Genomic DNA, 21,967 nt, shown 5'->3' on the forward strand with positions numbered 1-21,967 from the left:
GGGGAAAACATTCATCCTACTTCTTGTCCAAGCACTTCTACGACATTATAACCACTAACACATGTTGGACATTGACCTTCCACATGGGTACTCCTACTAGCTTACATAGGTAAAGTAGCCTTCAACTTAGGAGGTACAACCATACACTCCGCACTACACTTACCTCTACTAACCTCTACTAACCTCCAACTACACAATCTTAGCCTCAGACAAGCTTCAACAATTATTTGCATTATACAAGTCCTTGGAACCTTTAGTGTTCGAATTGCACATTCGATTCCTCTTCTTGCAGGCCTTATGAATGATTTATTGGCCTGCTCGAAAGGGCAGGTCTTATTGGAGATTTGCACTTCTAAGAAGCAAAATTGAGATTTGAATTTTAAAAATTCTTTGATTGTATATGATTGGTCCAAGTTCCACGTGCTATTTCCTTCCTTGGATCTCTCTCTCTCTCTCTCTCTCTCTCCCCCCTTTAACTTTGTTATCTCATGGAGTCTTCATGCACACCATCTCCACTGTTTTTTTTTTTGCCTTTTCGATCTCGGGCAGGCCTAATGAATGATTACAAATTATTCACCTTGTTTCGCATGTTTGCCTTGTTTGTTGGCCTTTTTTTTTGCATTTTTACCTTGCCTTTGCTTATGCCTTCTAGCTCTTCCTATCTTGAGGTTCTCAGACTTCTTCAGGGTAGGCCATTTCAAGGTGAATGATATTCAATCATTCATTTAGCCTACCTAGATCCAACAAGTTGAATTTGCATTCAAATGGCTTGCCTTGAACAAGTTTGACAACCTCGGAATAGAAACAGCTGTAAGGAAGAGAAAAAGGCAGAGAAAATGATAGACAAGAGAGAGAACCACCACTCTCACTATGGCAAGTGTAACGAGGAACAACACACATGTAAGCAAGGGCAAGGTAAAAATGTGGGAAAAGAGGGCCAACAAGCAAGGTAAAAAATGTGAAAAAATAAGGCAATAGGTGGTGATGAAATCCTACGTCCTGCTCCTCCCACAAAAATATTTTTCCATCCATGATGAGTAACGTACCCTCACTAACCACAATTGTTCTTCTGATTCTAGCGGGTTTGCTATTTCCAATGCTTCCATCTAAATGGGAATAGGATCATAAGTAGGTAAGGCGAAAAGGGGCAATAGGGGGTGACGAAATCTCGAGTGGAGGTCTTTACTATACCCTTGCCCATAGACCTTTACTATATATATATATATATATATATATAGACCTTTACTATACCCTTGTCCATAGACCTTTACTATATATATATACCCTTGTGTAATATTAACTTCCCCACACAGCTTTGCTATAACTTTCTCGAGAGAGGTGAGGCAAATAAAATAAATGAGTATGAGAAGCTCAACAATATAAGAAGAAGAATGTTGAATCGTATTTACTTCCCTTTTGGCCTGGTAGGTCTAAGTGAAGACAATTCCCAAGAAATGAAAAATCATCATTTTCGATTTTTAGAAAATCAAGTCATTTTATGATCCACTTACTATTTACGGTAGGTAGCCTAGAAGGAAGTTTTCCTTTTCTAAGTTCTTGTGAAGCCATGTGTCGTGATTATAGGCATCGATCTTTATGAAGATCCAAGGGTTTGAAACGTGCTTTATAGGCTATGCCTCCGTCAAGAACCAACGTGATGGTGGTAGCATCCCACTACACCCTCCATGAGTCCTATAGTAACAAGCATTGATTTTCTATTGTTCTACATGTAGTCACCAATTTAGCATTACAATCCATCTTTGAGAAAAACATAGCAAACATTGTTTGTGGAATTAAAAGACAAGATGGTCTAGGGTCATCATAGGGTAAATGACTAGTTAGGTGGTTCTATCCTAAAATACCATGCAATCTTCCAAAGAGGGTTGCAAATCATAAAAGAAACACTCATTATTATGATAGGTTGCATTTACAACTTAGATTATTGATCAACGAGAGAAATTATTGATTAAACGAGAGAACACATCGACCTGAACAATGCATTAGACATGCAAAATAAAATCTTGAAAGGTGTTGTTAGAGTATTATGGTTTGCTAGACCCCAACACTTACAATACTCAGTTTCCATTCTCATGCACCCCTTGTGCTTTCTACACATCATATGGTGGCTTATGAGTGATGGGAGTCCTCGAGTGCATCATTTCATACCCTGTGTATCAATCCTCGAGTGATTGAATTCATGATATTTAACTGTGAATATTGTGAAAGAATTAGCAATCTTTAGATTAATGCACAAGATAGCATTTGGAAAGAATAAAACATGAGCTAGATGAAAACTCAATTATCTCCTTTAAGGTGGCATTTAAGCTAGGCAACCAAAATGCATTGATTCAAGCTCACCCGTTGGATCCATCAATCCAACTAGCTATTGATTCATGCGCATAGCAACTCTCCATACAAATGAAAATCATACTTTCAACAAGAGATGACAAACGAACCAAAGCAAATGTTGGATTACAAAAAGCATCAAAGCTATTTATAACATACATCTTGCATACATTCTAAAATGATCTATTAGTCTAATAGAAAGGTGTGGAGATGGTGACCGGTCATCATACCTACCTATTTTGATGTTGCACCCTACTCGTATTCTTATACAATAGAAGGGAAATAGTGCCATTGCCATACTACCTCTTCTGATGTTGTACCTTGCTTCTAGTAGTTCTTACTTCTTTAAGATATACACAAGGTTCATACTACCATTGACATCTTGGTGACATACTCTCTCTCTCTCTCTCCAATGATCCTATGCATTGGGGGTTTGATCGATGGATGCTTTCACATTGATGAAGAGAAAGACATAGACGATATAATCATATGCCTCAAGAAGGAAATACAGCAAGTTGAATGGGATGAGAAGGATACAAGCAATATCTGTCAAACTGGCACTCAAGCACAAGTCTGCTTCAGAGGGAGGTCAACAAGAGTTAAAATCTTGAGAAAAACACAGAAATTGAAGGGCACTAGAATTTAGATATCTAAGCTCACACTGTCCCAGCTCAAACAAAGATATAGTAAACTTGTCAAAGTAAAGGAAGTAGGTAAATGGGCAGTTTATCGAGATGGGCAAGCACTAATTAAGGATTTCAAATCTAAACCCAAAGTCTCTCAATCTTAAACTTATGTTCAAAAGGTCACCTTATGATAGTTCTAGGATGTAGTTATGCCGTATAATAATTGGGAGTTGAGCTTTGTGCACTCCCCCGACCTTCTCCGGTTTTCCACATGTAGTTGGTCAATTTTTGAAGTTGGTACTTCGCCTCATAGACCTGTGAAGTCTTCTGCAGACGTTAATAGATCTTTCTTTCTTTCTTTCTCTCGCTCTCAATTTGCACATGCATACACACATATTATGCGAGCCCACATATTATGCCGACATCCATCAACATTCCAAACAATGTACACAGCAACATTAGCTGTGGAAGTCTCCTCAGGTTAGAATCACCAAAGATACATTCACATGTGTACTTCTCAGTCACAAAACTAGTCTCTATTCCTGCTATCAGGTAGTAACGAATGCTTGTTTCTCCAGAAATTCAACAGAAACAATCAACAAATGCTTATATCACAATGCAACTCCAAGTGCTTTAAATACCATGGACTACAATCAAAAGCTCCTCTAAAAGCGATATGAAAATACTGCGTAACATATTGCCATCATCCCTACAGATTTAGTTCTCCCTTCAGTTCTAGCTGATGGACGAGTACATCACGTTTTAAGGCCAAAATCTACATAAATTATGGAAACTTTTAAGAAATCTCTTGGAAACTTAAAATTTGAAAACACATATTGTGACACTAAACCCTGCCGTATGAGAATATTTCAGTCTCAACTAGTGACTGGTCGCCGTCTTTTTATTTTAATTTCCAGAGAAGGTCTGTGCGAATCTGGCTTTCAACTAGACATAATTTTATTGAACTTACAGCAATTACCATGGCAAAGAGCTTGCAAAATACATACATCAGAACCGCATGACCTTCAGAAACACAATCAACTCATCTCCCACCGAAATCTGAAAGATAAGAATCACTGTAGAAAGTCATCCATACCTACCGTCCTCCTACCATCGAGATTTCTTTTAGACAACATCGTACCGCCATGCCCACAATTGACCTTACCGTCGGTAACAATCTCCTCTTTGAAATAATTATACCATCACTAGAGCTTTGAATCCTGTTTGAAATAATCTCCTAAAGAGATGTCCCTAGAGCTTTGACAATCTCCTGTTTGAAATAATTATACCATCACTGTCTGCATAACACCATTCTCCTGGAAGCACTCTCACTCCCCCAATTGAAACTGTTACATTTTTGTCACCCTCTCCTTTCTTAAGGCTTTTCACTGGATGAGTGGCCAAGGCCCTCACCCCTATGTCACAATCATTAATTTCATCTGTATCCCGAACACACCCGTTCACAATTATACCAGCCCAGCCATTATTCTGCCCCATGAGAGCTAAGTTCCCTCCCAATAAAGCACAACGAAGACTAGCACCCCCATCGACGAACAAGACCTTCCCCTCTCCCTGTTCTTCAAGTAATTCCCGCACAAGAACGTTATCCTCAAACACTTTTACTGTCACAATTGGGCCCGAAAAATGACGGCGCTTGCCGTATATTTGGAACCCAGGAGGAAGCACTCGTATGTCACCAGCTGCGATTTCCTTCATATGCTCATCACAGAGGTCGGTGGTCGCAAGCTTGTCCATACTCGTACCCCAGATTCCTCTCAGGAGACCTGCACGACTTCAATTCAACCAAAACAAAAGTCAGTACGACCAAGAAGCAAGCACAAATGCATAAGACTTAGAAGCAAACGATCGGATTCTCTAACAGGATGTACCCAGTTGGATATGGGAAGTTGACAAAGAAAAACGGATCTGTAAAAGTGGATGGGCGCTAGCCGCTAGTAATGGGCAAAAGCTGGATGGAGAGGGAAGAAATGAAGAGAATGAAGCAGGAAGGTGGGCAAAAATCCTCAACCAAAGCAAGATGAGGGGGTACTGATTCGGTGGAGAGGCGATGAATGGGTGAGCAAACCGGGATGCGGGGGCGGAGATGAGGCTGTTGACACGAGCATTCGTTGGTAGCGAGTGCAACGGCGAAACGTAAGGCACCGAATCCTCATTCTTTTCTTCTTCTTCTTTTCGAGAAACAACAATTCGAATCAAATTACATGGAACAAGGTGAATGATCATATGTCATTCATACGGCATCTCAAATACCCAAAAAGAAGACGAATTGGATTTATAGCTCGCACAAGAAGTTGGAGAGATCATGAATTGAGAGAGAGAGAGAGAGAGAGAGAGAGAGAGAGAGAGGGGCACTGGGAAGGGAAGGAGAGAGAGTGGCTAAAAATATGGAGGATTTGTAGGGAAGAAACTAGGTTGCGGTAGGTAGCCTTTCCGTTATGGCTCTAACTCCAAATTGGACTTGAATCCTCACTATTATTCAATTGGAGTTTTAGTAGCAGGTCGTGAGCTTTGTCCAACAAGTACGCAATCAAGTGATGGCAAGAAAGAAAAAATTTGGAAGGAGTGTTTTAGTCCTTTAGATCAATCTCAAATCAAGGGCCTAAAATTATACACATGGCTTAAGGACTAGAGCTCACAAAAGTTTTACCACCATTGTGTGTTGATTCTTGGTAGATGGTAGGCTATAGTTTGCTACTACCTTTGGGGGGGTTCGCTATGTAGACATGCATAGCCACCATTGTGTGTTGATTCTTGGTAGATGGTAGGCTATAGTTTGCTACTACCTTTGGGGGGGTTCGTTATGTAGACATGCATAGAGCACTTGAGAGCATGCATGTATATAATTCAAAATTTACATGTTTCGCCACAGCTGTTGAAACCTTTCTATATGTGTACATGTTATGATGTCAAGTTTATAGATCCCCTATGTACATCCACGTAAAGTAACTACAGAAGCCTAATCTGTTTGTTCTTCGGAAACAATTGGATACAAAGTCAGTACTAACCCACAAGGCTCTATTTTGGATTCAAAATCAGGGTTCAGCCATGAGATTTGACTTTGAGTTATGCCTCTGGTTTGTGTTTTTCGCTCGAAGCATAAATAACCAATGAACGTTTATTCAATCCCCTTGAGCATGTATATGCCATGTAAGGCACCTAATTTAAGAAATCCCCTTCTTTGCTCAAAGGTGCACTTTTACATGTTTGAATAGTGTCCTCCCCAGAGTTATTACCACCATCACATTGGTTCATAATAGATGGCTCATGTGTCACTTGTCTAAAGAAAGATTGGTGATATATGATGTGATAATTGGTATTTTATATCATTTGCAAGTTGTTTGCAAGCAATTGGATCATTCTTCATTACAAAATCAATTCATTTGCAATGTTATTTTTAGATCATTTTGAAACTTCTAACAAGGGGTCATGGGATAAATGAGAGTACTGCCCATTTGAGGGTACAACTCAAGTCCTCCTTAAGAATGAACCTTTTCAAACTCAAGGCAAAAAGAGAGGAAGCAAAAAGGGACATCAAGTATTTGAACTAGAACTAAAAGACAAAGAATTTGAGATAGAGAATGTAGAGTTTGAGATGAAATCCATGGAGATAGAGAATGTAGAGCATGCGATAAAATCCATGGGACAACATAAGAGGCTCAAAAAGTAAAAAAAGGAGGCCCTTCACAATTGGCTTTGCAGCATGAGAAACGTCTTAAATATTGAGAAAGGTGACATAATCGAACATCTATGTAATGTTGTACAACTTGAAAGGAAGGTTCAGAGCAAAGTGTGTGGGTTCAATCTTACCAGAAAGGAGCCATACTAATGCACATCTTTAAGATGTGCAATATTGTTAAGGCATGCATGTTGTTTGGCTACAACTATATAATGTGATTTTCCAAAAGCTTACCAAGGCTCCTGGTTGTTTATACGTGCACTCTTTCCAACTTCAGAAGTGTAGAGTAGGATGGTCTCTCATAGGATGCTTATATTGAGCTTACTTAGGAATTGAAAAAGCTTCAAATAATGGCATAGGAGTTAAATTCAACCCTTGCACGAGTGAGCAAAGGGTGGAGGTGATGCCTGCATCCTCAAGTTGAGGGAGGCAACAATTAAGAAACTTGGTAATGAGCAAAGTGTCACATTAGCTCTCACAATAGCATTTCCTTCCACAAATTACCCTCTTTTCATGGTCCAAATGCTTCCTCTTTCATGATTTTACTCAACATCTTAGCTTTAATGATCTATCTATGTAGCATGCCAAGAACCTACTAGATAACTTCAATACATAAAATTAAAACAAAAGTTTTGGTAGACAACTTGTATCATGCTTGGAACTTGTTAGGTAGCTGGTGCAATTCTTTTAGGAAAAGCCTCACGCTCTTGAACTGTGAGTACTCCCTCTTGATTTTGTTATGCACATATGGGATTGTTGTCTTAGCACATCCAAGTTGCTTTGTAATTTCTACTTAGAGCCTACTAAATTATTGATGTCGATAGCATTTGTTGAAAGGGAGTGTAGTACCCAACTCTGCATTGAACTTGCCATGATATTTTGCTCATAGAAAATGATATGTCATGGATTGGTTTTACTTTGCAAGGTTTTTATGACCATCTTTATTGTTTTGTACGGAATGGAAAGTTTCACTAAAAATCTTTCTTCTATGATATTGAACATGTAATCTCATTATTTCATGTCTCTTAGGGAGCAAGTTTGTGAGTGCTTGGTTGCTCTCTTATCTCATTACATAAAAAGAGCCAGGAGCATTTGGTGAAACAGTTTTTTGAGGCTTTTTTTGCTTTATAAATTTTTTCTCATTCTTTGAAAATTGACATTGTAATAATTTCTTTATTTCTCTTCTAATTTATACCAAGAATAACATGCCTAACTATTGAGTCATGAGTCTTTCAACTTAGCCTTTCATTCTTCTATTATATTTAGCACTAGCAAATATTTTTCCTAATTTAATTTAACTTGGCATGACTTAATTATTTTTCCATTGTTGGCTGCCTGTTAGCATTGGCTGGACCTAGATTTTTCTTTGGAAAACTCTATATTTTATATGACTTTCCGAAATTTTGTATACCAAAATTTGGGATAAGCAATCCTTGATGGACATTTTGAAAAATACTTCAATGTGAATAAATTAATCTAATTACATTACATTGATAAATTCAAATATCGATTTGCATAGCTAATTTCTCCCACTAGCGTAGCATTGCTACATCATTAATTATAGTTAATATGTGACATCAATAACAAGCAATTGGGGGGTGCTTGGATACCTGTCACCCCCAAACCAATCTCAAAGTTCTAACTCTGGTTATTGCCTAGTTGGTTGAAAGTTATAGTGACGCATTCCTGGGATAATGGTGATTAATAACATAATCCTTTGGCTAGTAAATAACCTATTTTCAAAGTGTAAAAATATTATTCAAGTTCAATATATCTAGCTTAAAGAATATGTGTAATTATAGCAATTTGTTTTCCAAATCTTTTTTGAGACCATCGTGCGATTCTAATTCTACACACACACACACATACACACATGCACACACACATGCATGCATGTGTGTGTGCACATGCGCACGTGCGCATGTGCACACACACACACATGCATGCATGCATGCACGCACACATTTATTCTCATTTATGTACATATGTGATCTTAAGTAGACTTTTAAATTAGTTTTTTTAAATGTTTGTAGTGGTCTACTTTAAGAAAAGTCTTTCTTATTTTGAGGCCTAGCAAAAGTAAGCCATTATGAGTTTGTAAGGGGTGGTTTTAGAATTCAAATAGAGGACTCTTTCATAAAGTTTGTAAAAGAACTTAGAATTGTAAAAGACTTCAAATGGTCTCCAAAAGTAGACAATGGCATAGTTTCTAGGAAACTTCGCTCGAACTTTAGGCTCGCTCCAATGTAGTTGCTTGATGTTTTGACTTACTCATACCTACCATTCCAAAGGAGATTTTGCCAAACCCCATATTCTCCAACACCTTTAGCAGATAGTACCATCTCATCCAGTTGTAGGCTTTATTAAAATCAAAGCCTTGCAAAACCCCTTTTTTCCCTGACTTGGAGGCACAATCCATAATAGACACTACATTAAAAATGCTTCAAAAATATCCCTCCCTCTAATGAAAGCTTTTTGCTCTCCATCCACCACTTTAGAGCATACATCTCTCACCCTATTTGCCAATGCTTTTGCCACTATCTTATAAGATGTATTTAACATTGTAATTAGACACCACTCTCCCATTCTCAACTGGTTTTTCTTTTTTGGGAATAATTTCACTAAACAAAAATTGAAATCTTGAGATAATGCACCCCTCTTAAATGTAGCCCATCACTTGTCATCCCCCCTTACTTTGAACTGGGTGGTCGATACCATCAACCAAAGTAGAACACAATACAATCATTTTTGGGGGACAACCTAGGGCAGAGGACCTCTTATTGACGCCAAATACATTCAATTTAGAGGGACAACTCAAGGCTGAGAACCTTTATGTGGCTCAACACAAACGCACATAGCATAGGGGCCTAGAAAGCCCAACCCTCATCAAATCGATCCTCGTTGTCAAGAGAGAGGCCATGAACCTCTGTTGTAGCTGCATGTATCTCCTCTGGGAGCTCTTCAGGTTCAGCTTCGGCTTCGTCTTCGTCTTCAGCCAAAAGATTGGCATGATGCTTCTCTTGTTCTTGTGCTTTCTTCTTGAAGCAATGGGCTTCAATGTGTCCTTTCCTTTTGCAAAACCTGCAAATAATGTTCTTGTTGGTCTTCCATTTGCTTGTGGAAGCAAATGCATGATCAATAGGAGAGGCAAGAGCAGGTTCCTTATTGTGATGATCCCTCTCAATGAGGACATCCGCCATATCATCAAACATGGTAGTGGCAAGACAAAGGATCTCAAGAGTGTGCTCAAAGTGAGAAGTGCCATGCATACTCTTCATAAGGATGGTCACTTTATCTTCATCATCAGGAACACTCTTCAAACTTGAGAGTTAATGAACAAGAGATTGAAATCAGGCTAGATGATCACTCAACTCATCACTCTCTTCCATTTTCAAACCATAAAATTTGAGCTTCAAGAAAACTTTAGAGTTGGTGATTTTATTACCAAAGGAGTTCTCAAGGTGAGATCCCAAATCTGTGGGGTTAAAGGTCACTGTGCCTTAACCCCGGTTATGTACAATACTCAAACACATATATAAATGAATGAAAAAGAAGATTAGGGTGGTTCTGCACCCACCAAACTTGTGTGGCTCTCTGTCTCTCTCTCTCCTTCTTCCATTCTTGCTTCCGTTGAGAGCACTCTCAACTGGTATCAGAGCCCGGTGATCTAGCTGAGCGTGCGTGAATGCTTGAAGCTCAGCAGCTCTGTGGGAGGAAGGAGAAGCTCTGTGGGAAGCTTTGTGGGTGACTTTACTTGCATCCGAGTGTGCAGAGACCTTGGAGGAACCTTTGGAAAAGTCACTTTGGCTTTGCGAAGTGGTTTTGAGAGCCTGTTAAGAGCTTTCAAAGAAAAAGTCGTTTTTTGAGCTTTTCCCTGTTCCGTTCGATAACAGAGACTCCGTATTGACTTGTAGAGGCAACTATTGCTTGCTTTTGGTGTCCACATTACTTCAGGAGCCTGGAAACACCTTTATTCTTGAATCCGGGATCATTTCATTGGATTTTTGACTCACTGTGTCAGTTTCTGCGTTTTTTGCCCGGGTGTTGGAACTCAAGTTTGGAGCAACCATTTGCAGATCTGTCAGTTCCAGTGGACTCAGGAGGTCCTAAAACTTCTATGTTGCTCATCATTCGCACTCCTGTTGAGTTTACAAACAGCTCTGTTTCCAAAAACGTTTTTCAGTCCGTGTGTTGGACCCAGTGATTGAGACCACGGTTTCCAAAACCGTCTGTCCCATTGCGTTCCGGACGCCCAAAAACCCCTACCTATCAGTTCTTGCACGATTCGGTGGAGGATTTTCAGAGTTATAGATCTCTGTGTATTCGATTTCGTCTCTCTGTTATGCATTTTTCATTCTAAGGTTTTGAAACCTTAGATTTATGCCACATGGCAGTGGATAAGTGTTGACTCCCATTTCTCACTCATCGGTTGGGATTTTGGAGTTCTGGCAGAAGAGAGATATTTGCAGATTTTCTTGCTGATTCCGATTATGCAATGGCGCCCATGTTTTGAGGCATCTCAGGTTCTATTTTCAGTAGCGCTCATTACCGTGGGACTATGCTTTCTTGAGCATACCTTATGCAGATCACTCTGGTTGCAGTGTGCGCTCATTCGTGGTGTGCATTGGGTTGCAGTGGATGATTTATAGGCCATTTGGATGCATTGCGGTCCTTGTTGGATGCGCTGATAGGCCCAAATTGCCTTGTGGGATGCTATTTTTATGGACGCTTTGCACATGGATGCTATTTTATACTGAGGGACAGCTTTGACACATTGCAGGTGATGCACTGATAGTGCTATGCTCTCTTGGATGAGACATTATTGATGCATATGCCAGTGGACGGTGTTTATGCTTGAGTCATTTGGCACTTATTGGCATTTTCTTTTGGGCTAGATTTGCTCATATGGATGCATAGTATATGCACATGAGTCAGATGCATCTTTTGATGCTTTGAGCTTTGAGCTTTGGTGATATTTCAGTCTATTGTGGCATACACATTTGGGTGCACCTAGTATTTGGTGTGATTCTCTCTTGCAGGCACTAGCATTTGGGATTTTGTTTCATTTGCATCATGGCATCCTCTTCCATGCCTGAAAAGGAGTTTTTCAGCATTAAAAAGTTTGATGGGACAAACTTTTCTTTGTGGAAAGAACAGATAAGGGATGTGCTTATTCAAAAGAAGCAGATTAAACCCTTGGCAGGGATTGAAGCTAAGCCTGCAAATATGTCTGAGGATGATTGGAATGAGTTGGATGCATTAGCAAAGTCTACTATTAGACTTCATCTTGTAGAGTCAGTTTATTTCACAGTAGTAAATGAGCAGACTACGGAAGATTTGTGGAAGAAACTGTGTGCCACTTATGAGAAGGAAACTGCCTCTAATAAAGTTTACCTCATGAAGAGGTTGTTTGAGCTGCAGGTCTCCATTGCTTCTCATTTGAATGAATTCAATATTATTTGCCACCTTCAGGCTCAGAAAATGAATTTTGATGCGGAGACTAAGGCAATATTTCTCTTATGTTCATTGCCATCCTCATGGGATACCTTCCGTACAGCTGTCAGTAACTCTGCACCTGGTGGAGTACTAAAATTTGATGATGTTGTGGGTAGCTTGTTGGCCGAGGAGATTAGACGGAAGTCTATGGATGGCAACAAGCAGGATGCAGCCTTAAATGTGCAAAGGGGCAGATCACAGTTCAGGGGGAAGTCCCAAGAAAGAGGGAAGTCTCGTAGCAAATCCAAGGCACGGAACATTGAGTGTTACCATTGTGGCAAGAAGGGCCATATGAAAAAGGATTGCTACAAGCTGAAAAGAGAGCAAAAGGATAAGAAAAAGAATGCAAATTGGGGTGCAAATCAAAAGGAAGAGAGTCCAAGGGAGGACAAAGGAAAAGTGAAGATCGAGGAAATCAATGCAGTCACACGTGATAGTGACAATGATGTTCTCTTCATGTCTAGTTTATCTGCAGAGTTGCTTACCACTTCAGATGATGCATATTCCCAGGATTGGATTTTGGATTCTGGTGCTTCATTCCATGTTACTCCCCATAGGGAATGGTTCTCCACTTATGACAGTGGAAAGACAGGTTGTGTGCATCTTGGAAATGACTATGCATGTGACATAGTGGGAGCAGGTGACATAAAGTTTTCTTTTGCAAATGGGTCTGCATTTGTTTTGAAACATGTGAGACATGTGCCTAAGCTGACCAAGAGTCTTATTTCAGTGGGTCAGCTAGATGATGCTGGTTTTCACACCACTTTTGGCTTTCAGAGTTGGAAAATTCAGAAGGGCTCTATGCTTTTGGCTAGGGGTGCCAAGTGTGGGACTTTGTATCCCTTACATGTATCAGGGGTATTTGATCATGTTGTTGCAATAACCGAGCAGCCAAGCACTTCTTTGTGGCATTGCAGGTTGGGGCACATGAGCCAGAATGGAATGAAACTCTTATGCCATTTGGGTTATGTACCGCATTTGAGTTTCTCTGATTTTGAATTTTGTGAGCACTGTCTCTATGGGAAGCAGACTAAATCAGCCCATAAAAGAAGGGGAAAGAAAGAGTTTGAAATGCTTGATTTGGTGCATTCAGACGTATGTGGTCCCATGCCTACACGGTCATTAGGCGGGGCTGAATACTATGTGACATTCATTGATGATGCAACTAGGAAAGTGTGGGCTTATGCTATAGCTCAGAAGAGTGATGTGTTCCAGGTATTTTAGAAATGGCTGGCCTTGGTTGAGAATCAGTCAGCTAGAACGCTTAAATGCCTACGGACTGACAATGGTGGAGAGTATCTCTCTCATGACTTTCAGCATTTCTGTGATACTCGTGGGATTAAGAGGGAGCTTACATCCCCTCGTACTCCAGAGCAAAATCCAGTTGCAGAAAAGATGAATCGTACCATTCAAGAAAGGTTGCAATGCATGCTTTCCAATGCAAGTCTTTCTGGTGGTTTTTGGGCTGAGGCAATGAAGACTGCAGTGCATGTGATCAATAGATCACCTAGTAATAGTTTGGATGGTGGTATTCCTGAAGAGGCATGGAGTGGCAAGAAGCCCTCTTACTCTCATTTGCGTATATTTGGGTGTGAGGCATATGCACATGTGCCAAAAGAGCTTCAAAAGAAGCTAGATCCTAAGTCTAGGAAATGCATCTTTCTGGGTTATGGTGAAAGTGGAGAGATGGGCTATCGTCTCTGGGATCCAGAAGCAAAGAAGATCATACGCAGCCATGATGTGGTCTTCAATGAGAAGAAGATGCATAAGGCACCCATGAGGGATGTGGAAATGAGGAGAATCACTTTCCAGGATGTGAATCCACCTGCATATGTTGATAGACAGCAAGCTGTCCATGCACCAAATGTGCAAGAAATGGTACAACCAAGTACTCCCACAGGTATACAATCAAGGATAGATGATGGATCATCTATTGGTGGAAATGATGAGCCAAATGTGGCTGATATGCAAGTGGGACAGCAAGCTGAAATGCCCTTGAGAAGATCATCTAGAGTGTCTAAACCGCCTGATAGGTTTGTTCCAGGGGTAGACTATGTGATGCTTACTGATTGCGGGGAGCCTTCTTGCTACAAAGAGGCTATGATGTGTGAGGATCAACGCAAGTGGGAGTATGCTATGCAATCAGAGATGAGTTCACTTATGAAGAATAAGACTTGGGACTTGGTTTCTTTGCCACATGGAAAGAAAGCATTGCCATGTAAATGGGTCTACAAAATGAAGGTCACAGGTGATGATGTGCCTAGGTACAAGGCCCGTTTGGTTGCTAAAGGGTTCAAGCAAGAGAAGGGTGTGGACTTTGATGAGATATTCTCTCCGGTTGTGAAGATGACCACACTTAGATGCATGCTTGGACTAGTGGCATCAGAGGATATGGAGCTTATGCAAATGGATGTCAAGACAACTTTCTTGCATGGGGATTTGCATGAGGAAATTTACATGGTGCAGCCGGAAGGCTTTGAAGAAAAGGGCAAAGAGCATTTAGTTTGCAAGCCAAAGAAGAGTCTCTATGGTCTTAAGCAAGCGCCTAGAGAATGGTATCAGAAGTTTGATGCTTTCATTCGGTCCCAGGGTTTTAGAAGGAGTGAAATTGTTCACTGCCTCTACACTAAAAGGGCTAAGGATAATAGCCTGATAATCCTGGCACTAATGATATGCTATTGGCTAGCAAGAATACTTATGAGCTAGATGCATTAAAGGCCAAGTTGCATGAGGCCTTTGATATGAAGGATTTGGGACTTGCAGGTCATATTCTTGGTATGCGCATCACGCGTGATCGGAGTAGGAAACTCCTTTGGCTTTCACAAAAAGAGTATGTTACAAAAGTATTGCAGCGTTTCAATATGGAGGGGGGGAAGGCAGTGAGTACTCCATTGCCTCCATATGTGAAACTGAGTCATACAGATAGTCCCAAATCAGATGAGGAGAGGGCCATGATGGCCAAGGTTCCTTATGCATCAGCAGTTGGGAGTCTTATGTATGCTATGATAGCTACTAGACCAGACATTGCATTTGCAGTGGGAGTTGTTAGCCGGTATATGGCTAATCCAGGAAAGAGGCATTGGGAGGCAGTTAAGTGCATCATGAGGTACATGAAGGGTACCAAGGAGATGCACATTTGCTTTGGTAAAGGAGACATGCGTGTACTTGGGTACACAGATTCAGACTATGCAGGGCATGTGGATAGTAGGAGATCCACTTCTGGTTATGTGTTCACCTTTGCAGGTGGTGCAGTGTCGTGGATGTCTCGCGCACAGAAGTGCGTTGCTTTGTCTACCACAGAGGCTGAGTATGTTGCAGCCACAGAGGGTTGCAAGGAGGCTATATGGCTTGATCGGCTAGTGGGAGATTTGGGGATTCATACAGGTGTACCGACATTGCATAGTGATTCCATGAGTGCTATTCAGCTAGCACGGAATCCGGTCTTTCATGCAAAGACCAAACACATTGAGGTCAGGTATCATTTCATCAGGGAGGTACTTGAGGACAAGCGCATAGAGCTTGTCAAGGTTCATACAGATGATAACCCTGCAGATATGCTGACGAAGAGTCTACCTAGTCAGTGGTTTGAGTATTGTCGTGTATTGATGGGCATTGGATAGTATGCTCACTAGTTATTCTCCCTTAAAGGCACATTGTCCTTTAAGTGGGAGGTTGTGGGGGTTAAAGGTCACTGTGCCTTAACCCCGGTTATGTACAATACTCAAACACATATATAAATGAATGAAAAAGAAGATTAGGGTGGTTCTGCACCCACCAAACTTGTGTGGCTCTCTGTCTCTCTCTCTCCTTCTTCCATTCTTGCTTCCGTTGAGAGCACTCTCAAAATCTCCTTAGGAGTTGACTTGAAGTCCATATGATGAATGAGAGAGTTGGCCAAGCAAAGACCAATAAGAGCAATGGCCCTGGCATTCTGCTACTTCCATAATTTACATTGTTGCTGATCAGTTGTCTCAAGATGCTCTTCCTCAACAACATCCCGAACTCCTTCATGCATCAGCAATAGTTGCATCTTGGTTTGCCACGTGGGAAAGCCTTCCCCCTTGAACTTCTCCACAAGTAGGGAACTTGAAGAGAAGGAAGTCATGATTAAAGAGGGCTTTTAGAAGGTGTGCAATAAGCAGAGGAAACAAGCAAGTATGGCTTGGCCTACTCCAAAATACACACAACAGCACTTGGAGAGGCTAGAAAAGCTCTGAATTGAAGACCTTGGAGAGGCTAGAAAAGCTTGAAAATGTGCATGGCTGAGGTGGCTATAGGAAGAAAGGTGTTGTCTATGATGCTCAAGCTGCTGAGAGAAGGTCGGCTGCAGGGATGGAGTTTCTTGGAGGAGCCAACCAAGATGGAAAGATGGCAGCAGTAGCAGGAAATGACTTGACCAGCAGGTAGAGAGGCTGTTAAGAGCACCTGAAATGAAGGTAATTGGCTGCTATATAAAAAATAAGAGGCAAAATAGAGGCAAATGAAGGACTGTGATGCAGAAACCCTAGGCGAGATGAGCCTGTAGAAAAGAGAAGGCAACAAATGCAAAAATAGGGCAGCTGAGAAGATTTAGGGTTTTGAATTAAGTTCAGGGTTAGGTCTAGGATGTAGGTCTAGGATGACATGGTAGCTATGGCTATTGCGGGGCTAGGTGGCTCTGATATCATGTTAGAAACATGGTGAAGGGAGAGAGAGAGAGAGAGAGAGAGAGAGAGAGAGAGAGAGTTAGGGTGTGAGGAAATAATGCTCAAATGAAGACATAATGAAAGGTTCTCATTCATTCATCAAGTGTGACAAGACAAGTGAAGTACAAGCCTTATGTAGGCTACTCACACACACTCTAGCACCTAGTGCATATGGGATAAGTCCCATGATGACACATGGTAGGGAAAAATCAAAGGCCCGCTGATCTCCAAAATGTTGATCGACTCGAAACATGTTCTATCTCACTTGGAATGGAATGGCAAGGATTGTATATAGGGCAATTCTTTACGTTCTTAAAGCATACATTGGTCGAGAGCATTTTCCCCTTCATTGGCTTTGCGTGAGCCTCGACATTCATATTTTCTAAGTATTAAGGGGATCCATTCTATTGCAGATGTGATTCATGATGATAGGATCCCTCTTTCTTTTCCTTAGGCTACTGCAAAGTTCAATTGTGGCATGCATTACCATCCTGTTACTCATATGCTTCAACCTTATATTCCAATACCTCCTTTGGAAATTCAGGATCGACTTCAGGGTTGGACACTTCATTTGCCAGGGTCAGCATGTCGTCCCTTGAAGCTATCTCACATAATAGTTTCTTCTTTGTATAAGGTTCTTCAGCCCTTGCCTTGGGTTTTACAACGAGCAAACAACCTTGGCATATGAATCGTCCCACAAAATGGTGGCAACGGAGATTGTGCAGGATTTGGAAATTTAAAATTCCTCTTCGACAGCAGGTATTGTTAGGAGTTCTTCCATCTGGATAGTTTTTGTCACGCAGACATGTTTCTCCACCTGTTTGTCACAGATGCTTGGCTCGACAAGAGTTAGTGCCTCATCTTCTTTGGCATTGCTCTCACACTCATAACTTTTTGGGATTTCTCTGCCAACGTTTACAAACTAGATTTCCCAATGTAGCTTTTGGAAAATCTTTCTGGTTATTTGGGATTCACCCACACCAACAGGGTTTTGATTTGTTTTCTATATGGGCTCGGTATTGGGCAATATGGACTCTCTAAAACGATAGAAATCATAGAGTCTTTGGTGATCCCTTTTCCCCCTATACTCCTTCTTCAGACACTCTTTGCAGCAACCTTTTTTTGATTGCTTGCAAACAAGGACTTTTGATCATGATGTATATTTATCATATCTTGAAATTTTTCTTGATGTACTTGAGCACATCTTGTTTTGGGATTGTGACTTTGTAATATAAAAAATAACTCGTTTGTCCAAAAAATTTTTGTGTGTGTGTGTGTGTGTGTGTGAGAGAGAGAGAGAGAGAGAGAGAGAGAGAAGAGTGCACATGATATAGCTACTTGTACACTATGTTGTATGAACATTAACATGAATATATACATGTGAATCCCTTAGGGTTAGGGTTAGATTTGCTCCGAATGTCCTATCTAGATGGTGCAATTTACACCATCCTTAACAATGGTTAGTATTGTGGGTGATTCCATGTTAATGCTAATGTCGCCAGTGTTACTGGTGTTATTGCAATTGGTTGTCACAAGGTGTGTATTTTGATGTCTGTATATCAAGCAAACAATTGTGTTGGGATTAGTTGGTGTGATAATTCCTCAATTGATTGTAACAACTAACAAAATTGGAGGCTTGAGTATAAACGATGAGTTGGATAACGAGCAACGGCGATCATGAAGGTGATTTGGATTGATCAAAGTATCGAATGGTTGCCAAAGGCCATGGGCCATATTGTAAAGTAATGAATCTTAAGTCGTGGGCTAATTTATTTTATTAATTGTGGATGAGGGCATACTAAGCCTTGTGATACTTTGAGCTTGTGGAGCTATATTGAGCAATCCTTTTAATTGTGGACAAGGGATGCTTTTGGTTGTACAATTATTGGCTCTTTGCTTTGTGGAATTACAATTATAAATACTCTAAATGGGAAACAAGAGCCACCATCTGGGGGGGGCAGATTGGACCCCATGCAGTATTGTAGAAAGTGCAACAACCTTTTGCAGCTTTGTAACCCAGGTCCACCTATAATGAAAACATACCCAATTCTTCCATCTTTATCACCTACCATATTTGAAACAACATATCCTTGTAGAGAAATGTTTGAACCTTTAAAACATAAAGCATGCACAATCGTACCTTTCAAATATCTGAGAATCCACTTTACAACCATCCAATGTTCTTTATTTGGATTATTCATAAATTTGATCACAACTCCCACTGCATGTGCAATCTCCAGCCTTGTTCATACCATAGCATACATCAAGCTACCAATTGTTGATGCATATGGAACACAGTGGTCTGAATGACATCTACTAAAACCTTGTTCTATCACAAATCTGTCAAACTTCAAATACCACTGCCTTGGAGCTTGCTTTAAACCATACCGACTTTTCTTTAACTTGGATACCAATTCCTCCTTTCCTTTGATCTCATATCCTTGTGGCTACTACATATACTCTCTTCCTCTAGATGCCCATGAAGAGAGGCTATCTTCACATCTAATTGTTCAAGATGCAAGTTTTCTACTACCACAAGACTCAAAACACTTCTTATTGAAATCATTTTAACAACAGAAGAGAATATTTTATCAAAGTCTATACCTTTTTTTGGTGTAAACCCCTTTACGAAAAGCCCTGCCTTGTATCTCCTTTTTCCTCCATCTTCTTCCTTCACCCTATAAACCCATGTTGTTTGCAATGTTGTTTTTCCCACAAATCCCAAGTCTGGTTTTGTAGCAAAGAGTCCATTTCCTCTTCCATGCCTCGCTCTCACTCCTTTTTGGATTCTACTTGCATTTCTTCTTCATATGTTTCTGGTTTACCAGAATCAATCTCAACAAACCTAATTGAAAGAAGGAGAAATAGCTCAGGTGGTCTACTTACCCTCATAGACCTTCCAAGTGCACCTGGAGGAATTTGAGGTTCTTGTTGCTACTACTGCTACTACTGCACATTCTCATTTCTGCAACCTTTGTAATTTCATCTCCTGTGATTTCATCAAGAGTTGTGTATTTTGTGTCTGCATTTTCTTTATTTCTTTTCTGCAAGTGATCTTTATACATAATAGTCTCATGAAATACAACATCTCTGCTCCTAATGATTTTGTTACTTTCATAATCCCACAAATAATAACCAAACTCACTACCTCCATATCCAATAAAACTACACTTCTTGGATTTTCCCTCAAGCTTTGTTCTCAATTCCTTATCAACATGGACAAATGCTTCACAACCAAAAACTTTCAAAAAAGAATAGTTAATTTTTTTACTTGTCCATGCCTCTTCTAGAATGCCACCATCTAAGGAACTTGAAGGTGATATGTTTATCAAGTAAATAGTTGTATTCACTACTTCAGCCCAAAGTTGTAAGGGCAGCCTTGTAGGTGGTCTCATGCTCCTTGCACACTCCATGGTTGTTCTATTCATCCTCTATGACATAGGATTTTCTCAAGGCATTCTTGGAGTTTTCTCTCTACGAATTCCATTTTATGAACAGTAACTATCAAACTCTTTGCTGCACTATTCACCTCCCAAAACTGTTTTAGTAATTTTGGGACAGTTCCTTGATTTTGGGATGAATTTTATCATCTCTCTTTATCCTCTTTATTGAAAAGTATACCCTAGTGCTTGAACTTAAGTTCAAGCATGGAACACTTGAAACTTTTAGGCCATGCTCGAACTCAAGTTCGAGCATGTCATGAAAGTAATAACGAATTTCCTATAACATTGGGACTTGGAATTGTCCCAAAATTACTAAAACAGTCTTTCCATTATCAGACATTTAGAGTCTTAAACTTCTTTCCTGTCTCATTCTTAACCAAATCTTTTCATTTCTTAAAAGTCTCAAGGACATCAAATTTTCTTTGAATGCAATAAATCCAAGTTTTCCTAGTTGGATTGTCAATAAAAGTAACATAATAGTGAGAACCACCAAGAGATGATACATCAGCAAGACCCCACACATCTATATGCACAAGCTCTAGCTTTTCTCTCTTCTTTTCTTTCCCAACTTTGATCTCTTTTGTTTTCCAAAAATACAGTTCTCACAAAAATCTAAATTAACCTACTTCAAACCTGGCAACAACTCTTGATTGAATAATTTACTTCCCCTTCTCACTCATGTGTCCAAGCCTATGATGCCACCGAGTTGTATTTGCTGCTGTAGAAGATAAAGTAATAGAGGAGTAAGCATTATCGGTACATAAATACAACATACCTACCTTGGTTCCTTTTGCTAATACCATTGACCCTTTTGTGACCTTCCACAAATTTCCTATAAATGCGGTTATGTAGCCTTTGATAACTAATTGTTCTGTTGAAATTAAGTTTGTTTTTAAATTAGAAACATGCCTTACCTCCTTCAGCAACCATTGGTTTCCATTCTACCATTTTATCAACACCTTTCCCTTTCCAGCAACCTTCAATGCTTCATCATCACCTTAATGAACTTCTCCAAAATCACCTTGAACATAGTCTTGAAAATATTTCTTATGAGGTGTAGCATAAAATGAATACCTTGAGTCCACTACCCATGCATTAGTGATAGTATCCAATGAAAGAATCAAGACATCTTGCAACACATTACCTGCTACATTTGTTATCCATCTCCTTCCTTTTTCTTTCTTGACCAATATTCTTTTTTAAGGTGTCCTTTCTTCCCACAATGCTAGCACTCCAAGTTCCCTTTGGGTTTATATCTACTTCTTCTTGACTTGTCGCAATGTCCTAGGCTCTTTCCTTTCTCCCTTTGCCTTCCCCTGTTCTCAAGAGTCAAAGCATTATCTGATGTCTCACCTATGCTTTTCCATCGCATTTCCTCACTAAGGAGAACACCACCAACATCATCAAACTTTAAAGTTTTTGACCCGAGAAACAAAGTTACTCACAACCATGACCAAGCTATCCTAACTTTCTGGTAATGAGTGCAAAATTAGGAGAGCTCAAAACTCATCATCAAAGTTACTTCTACAGACCTTGGTTGGCTTGTATTCATATTGAGCTGACTCAAATGATCAGCTATAGACCCACCTTTTGACATCTTCGGATTGAATAAACACTTCATAAGAAATCCCTTGTTAGAAGCTGATGGTCTTTCGTATAATGTATCCAACATGC

General features: G+C 40.1%; 1 protein-coding gene across 6 annotated transcripts; it reads right to left on the reverse strand.

The window, feature by feature from the left end:
- Positions 1–3,850: 3,850 nt before the first annotated feature.
- On the reverse strand, positions 3,851–5,240 carry LOC147881222 (putative 4-hydroxy-4-methyl-2-oxoglutarate aldolase 3). 6 transcript variants are annotated; one of them, XM_087369688.1, is made up of 2 exons: positions 5,059–5,240; positions 3,851–4,764 (listed from the first exon to the last, which is right to left on the reverse strand). In XM_087369688.1, the coding sequence occupies exons 1-2, from the start codon at positions 5,214–5,216 to the stop codon at positions 4,224–4,226; spliced, it is 699 nt and encodes a 232-aa protein (XP_087225814.1). In that variant the 5' UTR covers positions 5,217–5,240; the 3' UTR covers positions 3,851–4,223. The 6 variants fall into 6 exon arrangements, with proteins under 6 accessions (XP_087225814.1, XP_087225813.1, XP_087225812.1 ...); XM_087369687.1 differs by having other exon boundaries at positions 5,002–5,240; XM_087369686.1 differs by having other exon boundaries at positions 3,851–4,756; positions 4,862–5,240.
- Between the last annotated feature and the right edge of the window lie 16,727 nt (positions 5,241–21,967).

The sequence above is a fragment of the Dipteris shenzhenensis genome, chromosome 31, assembly GCF_047967505.1.
Source record: "Dipteris shenzhenensis isolate YYH24624 ecotype China chromosome 31, Dip_SZ_1.0, whole genome shotgun sequence".
NCBI lineage: Eukaryota > Viridiplantae > Streptophyta > Polypodiopsida > Gleicheniales > Dipteridaceae > Dipteris > Dipteris shenzhenensis.